Genomic DNA, 4,589 nt, shown 5'->3' with positions numbered 1-4,589 from the left:
CTTTGGACATAGGTGTTTTGCGTTATATCAGCATACTTTAACATAAGGAACACCCTCCCGAAGTTTGGTCCATTCCTCCTGGGACACCCTGTATACATGACACATGACTGGCAAGCGCTGGCGTAACATGGCTGGCTGCGCATAGTGGTATAAACAGACTACATAACTGTATTAAACGTACATTCACGGAAAATCTCTTTTGGAATTTCGTTTCCATTATCTCATGTGGATTATTATGGGACCACGTATACACATTTTGTAAATTATTTACACCGTGTAGGGTAAAAGACGCCTCATCACTGAATAAAATGTTGCTTAACAGTTCGGGATGAGCTTTTATCCTGTGGCACAAATCCATACGCTGTGCATGGTCGCTTGGTTCCAGATGTTGTACCCTTTGATCATGGTAAGGATACAACTCTTCATCATGTAAAGTTCGCCACACCTGCATACGTGATTGCCGATGCGACAGGCCATTCTACGAGTGGACAGATGGAGACTTTTCTGAACCATCTGAAGAATGTTCTCTCGTGTGTTTATCATTCGTACATCCTCCCTTTCAGAGTGCACAGAAACACTCGGAAGAGAACCAGGATCAAGCAATGTCCGGTGAATTCGCATAAATACACTTCGAGATGGAACCTTCGATCGGGAAAACGCCTTTGGTATTATTCAACAGCAGCACGTGCACTGCCACCGCAAAATCCACACACAAAATGCATATCACAATATTCCACGTGTGAAAACACAAAAGGCATTTCAGCAACTCTGCACAACTAATTTACCAACCATTCACGACGCAGCCGCAACGTACTCTGTAGGTAGCGCGTGAGCTTACGGCTAGTGTGAATCACCACACTCAAGGACAAACATAGATAAGACGTCTCAGCTGACAGGTATAGTGTATGGACCCGCCAGAAGACCACACTTTTCTCGCGCCATTATCTTCGTAACCGTTCAACTTTGGACATAGGTGTTTTGGGTTATATCGGCATACTTTAACATAAGGAACACCTCCCGAAGTTTGGCAGATTCCTCCTGGGACATCTTGTATATGTCATTTGGCCAACTCAGGTTGCTGCTTGCATCATATATATGTGACATTTGGCCGTTAAATGTTAATTGATCCTGTGTTCCTGTTCAAGTTTGCAATTTATGATGATGTATGGAATTGTCTTGGTTGAGGTTGGTTAGTAAGTTAGTTATTGGAGAGGGTGGGTTTCCCTATGTATTGAGACCAGTATTGGTCCATTGTGCTGCCCTCTATAATATTCTACCAGTCTCTATACCCTACCGATATTGGTGCGTACTATCAGTCCCAACCGATCCAGTAAGTTCGGCCTCTACTGGCTTGGCGGTATCTATAATGTTTCCCCCATCTATCAGAGGCGTTAGAGACATGTCCTTGAATTTAGCTCAGTGACCTCCTTTGGAGGTATGAGGTTCTTTTATGTGCCATAAAGCTACGACACGGGACCCATGGCTTAAAGTCCCTCCCGGAGGACTTGTTCCCTGAATTTTTCCGCCCTTAAAAATTCCACAACCTCCGCCGCGTTTGAACCCGCATACCACGAGTCATGAGGTGGGAACGTTACCTTTAGACTACGGAGGCCGCTTTCTTTGAGGTAAGTAAGTGCTTGTCTTGTAACATAAACACAAATTCTGTCATAGGTGACAAGCTGGGAAGAGTTGTGCACATCATTCAGTCCCGAGAACCTTCTTTGAGGGATTCAAATCCGGATGAGATAGAGATTGACTTTGAAACTCTCAAGCCGTCTACACTGCGGGAACTGGAGTCGTATGTTGCATCCTGTCTTAGGAAAAAGCCACGTAAGCCATACTGTAAGTTTCATTACTAACGACACACCCAACGTATAGTATGCCAGTGCTGATCAGCTGGCATGGCAGCTGGTTTCACTGGGATGCTATTTAGTGTGTGTGTGGTTCTGATAGTTCTGCACAGAGGGGAGTTGGATGAGAGACTGTGGTAATGGGGATGTGTTTGCGTTTTGTCTCTCCATTGACGTGTTGTGTGTGCACAACTGTAGCATTGTACCCAGCAGTATTTATGTGACAGTATGGAAGACCCGGGCTTAGATGTTCGTCTTTCTACAGGTGGAAGGTGATTGGCACTGGGATCATAACAACATGTGTGCTGTGCAGTGAAAATTAAAAATCTAGTCAGCCCTCTACCCCACTGCCAGAAGTCCGGCTGAAGAGCGCCAAAACACTTTCTTTGGAGAGACACTATGCTGACAGGGTTGGGGGACATTCCATACTCTTGGGTGTCATTTTACTGTTAAGACATTCTTGTACTAAATGCCTTGATAAGGTGCTGTTGTTCGGGTTTTCACAAATATGTGGATTCTATTTAGTCAAATGAGTAGAGATATTCCTTTGTCTTGAAAGTCACAGATTTGCAGTCTGTGTTTGAATTGGTGTAAATGCTCATTGTATGAAGTTAGTTCTGGGAGGTTTTACTTATAATATGGCAAGTACAAGTTGTACCCTGAATATTTTTCTGTTGAAGTATGTATTATGGTGTGGTTTTTATGTACTCGGAGGTGAAGCTTCTTTCCTGCAGCACAGGTCTGGGAAAATGGCAGTTGTGCCTGCTCACCATGCAGATGATGGCTGAATTAGCTGACCATTTGTGAATCTACCTCTTAGAACAATAATTTTTTGCTTCCATATAGACATGTTGGCAGAATTTTTCAAATGCATCGTCTGAACGGTGGAGGGGCATTTCTGCAAGAGGCACAGAACCACACACACAAAGCTAACAGGTGGTGGTGCAAAGTGATCGTTTTGTGTTATTTGGAGCGCACATGCTTGTAGTCACAAGACTGCTCACTTGCCTTTGTGTGTTGGTGCTTTCTTAGCCTGTGTCTGAGGGTTGCAAGTGTGTAGTGTACTGTTGATTGTGAAGGTGGTTGGTTGACTTGCTTCAAGTTTACATTGTGGAAATAGAGTGGTAGGACCAGTTGTAAAGTGAAGACGACGGAATTGTAGAAGTTTGTGTATCTGCTTGTAGCAATGAGAGGCAGCTGCAGTTTTGAAAGCTTAGAGTATTAGGATCTTCCTGTTGAAAGTGAGTAGTGATGTAATGACATTTATTTCCATAAGTTCTTATGCACTAATCCTTGAAAACTACTTGGGGTGTGTTTAAAATTATTGCTGCTAGCGGTATCCAGAAACAAGAGTTTTATAAGATTGACTCTTGAATACAGAAACTGAACCCCCTGTTTTGATCAGTAACAAATGTACAGATTTGTACAATCTTTCTTGAAGGGCTGACTCTCCTTCCATAGACCTTTTAATTGGGAAACATGGGTAGTTATTTCTTAAATATTGTTTTTACTCATTGGTTTTACATAGTTACAGATTAAAGTAGTGTGTATAAAATAAAAAGTATAATTAGAGGCTGTAATCCGTTGTAGTAACAATAGTAAAAACTTTTGTGTTGTCAATTCAGAGTTCTGGAGCATGTGTTCTCATTACACCACAACATTATGTAACAAAAAGTGTCCTACAACGTGCCTAATTGCAGTACACCTAAGTGTAGTGGTTACACCATGTAATCTACTAATCTTTCACGATTAATTGTAGGATATAAATCATTGTACTGGTCCCGGGAATACTTACATGAAGATACCAAAGGAGCACACCTCACAGACAATTAGAATATCACCACATAACACCAGCATAAGGACAGCATCAGGAAGAAAGCTTTTAGTACACTCAATCAAAATACACTTAATCAGAATTTCTCAGAGCTAGCAAAGACGTGCAACCTCAAAACCAGCACCACAAGAGTATTTTCCGCTGTTGCTGTTACAATGAAATACAAGCTTTTTATCTTTAGTATACACAGTTGTACTATCTTCAGCCAAGGAGTACCTACATGGATACACAGTTATCGTAATCATTAGGATAACTGTATTTTATACACACAAGTCATAGTATAGAACCTCTGTTACCTCGCGTAACTTGCCTTTATCTTACCTTCCTTTACCATACTTTACACGTTTACCATGATCATCATCATGTGAAGGAAAGCATGAATGAAGGAAGTGTAATCTTAGAGAAAACTAGGTCGATTTATCAGTAAGACAGTAAAAGCACGAAAACCTTTACGAGTTAACATTTCTGATACTGTACCACCTCAAGGTGCCCCGTATAGGTAGATAAAGTACAACGTTTATTTTGCCTGGAAAGTGCCAATGGTAACTTAACATCTACAACACATGTCAGCAGCAGAATGCATGTGAACACCAGTCATTTCAGGTTCTGTTGCATGCCTCCTTAGCTTCCATTTGTCTGTTGAGTCATCTGGCTGACTAACCTTGGCCATTCCCTGTTCTTGTATTTTGAGTGCTCTGATCAAGCATAAAATGCTAGTATGTCTGTTCAAGTTACATAAATAAACAAGCAGCTGGCAGCTGTGAAGTATCACATGCTTAGTCATGTTCCTATTTATTTAATTGAAAGTTTGCATGTGAAATATGCAAGTGAGTGGTTAATAATAGTGACTATTCTGGTAAATGTATGAGGGCATGGTTGAGGCTTGTTAGTGGGTCCACCTGGGA

General features: G+C 41.6%; 1 protein-coding gene across 9 annotated transcripts in view; it reads left to right on the top strand.

Moving 5' to 3' along the window:
• LOC111873627 (bromodomain-containing protein 2) overlaps positions 1-4,589 on the top strand; it is a 139,887-nt gene that overhangs the window by 92,257 nt on the left and 43,041 nt on the right. For 7 of the 9 annotated variants that reach the window (XM_023868514.2, XM_023868512.2, XM_023868516.2 and 4 more), the window contains one exon: positions 1,672-1,842. In XM_023868514.2, the coding sequence (XP_023724282.1) occupies positions 1,672-1,842 (171 nt within the window). The remainder of the gene's footprint in view (positions 1-1,671; positions 1,843-4,589) is intronic. The other 2 variants (XM_023868515.2, XM_023868522.2) reach the window with 1 other exon arrangement.

Source organism: Cryptotermes secundus, unplaced genomic scaffold (assembly GCF_002891405.2).
Source record: "Cryptotermes secundus unplaced genomic scaffold, Csec_1.0 scaffold678, whole genome shotgun sequence".
Taxonomy (NCBI): Eukaryota; Metazoa; Arthropoda; class Insecta; order Blattodea; family Kalotermitidae; genus Cryptotermes; species Cryptotermes secundus.
Note: the sequence above shows the minus strand (reverse complement) of the source record. Positions and strands in the feature narration are given on the sequence as shown.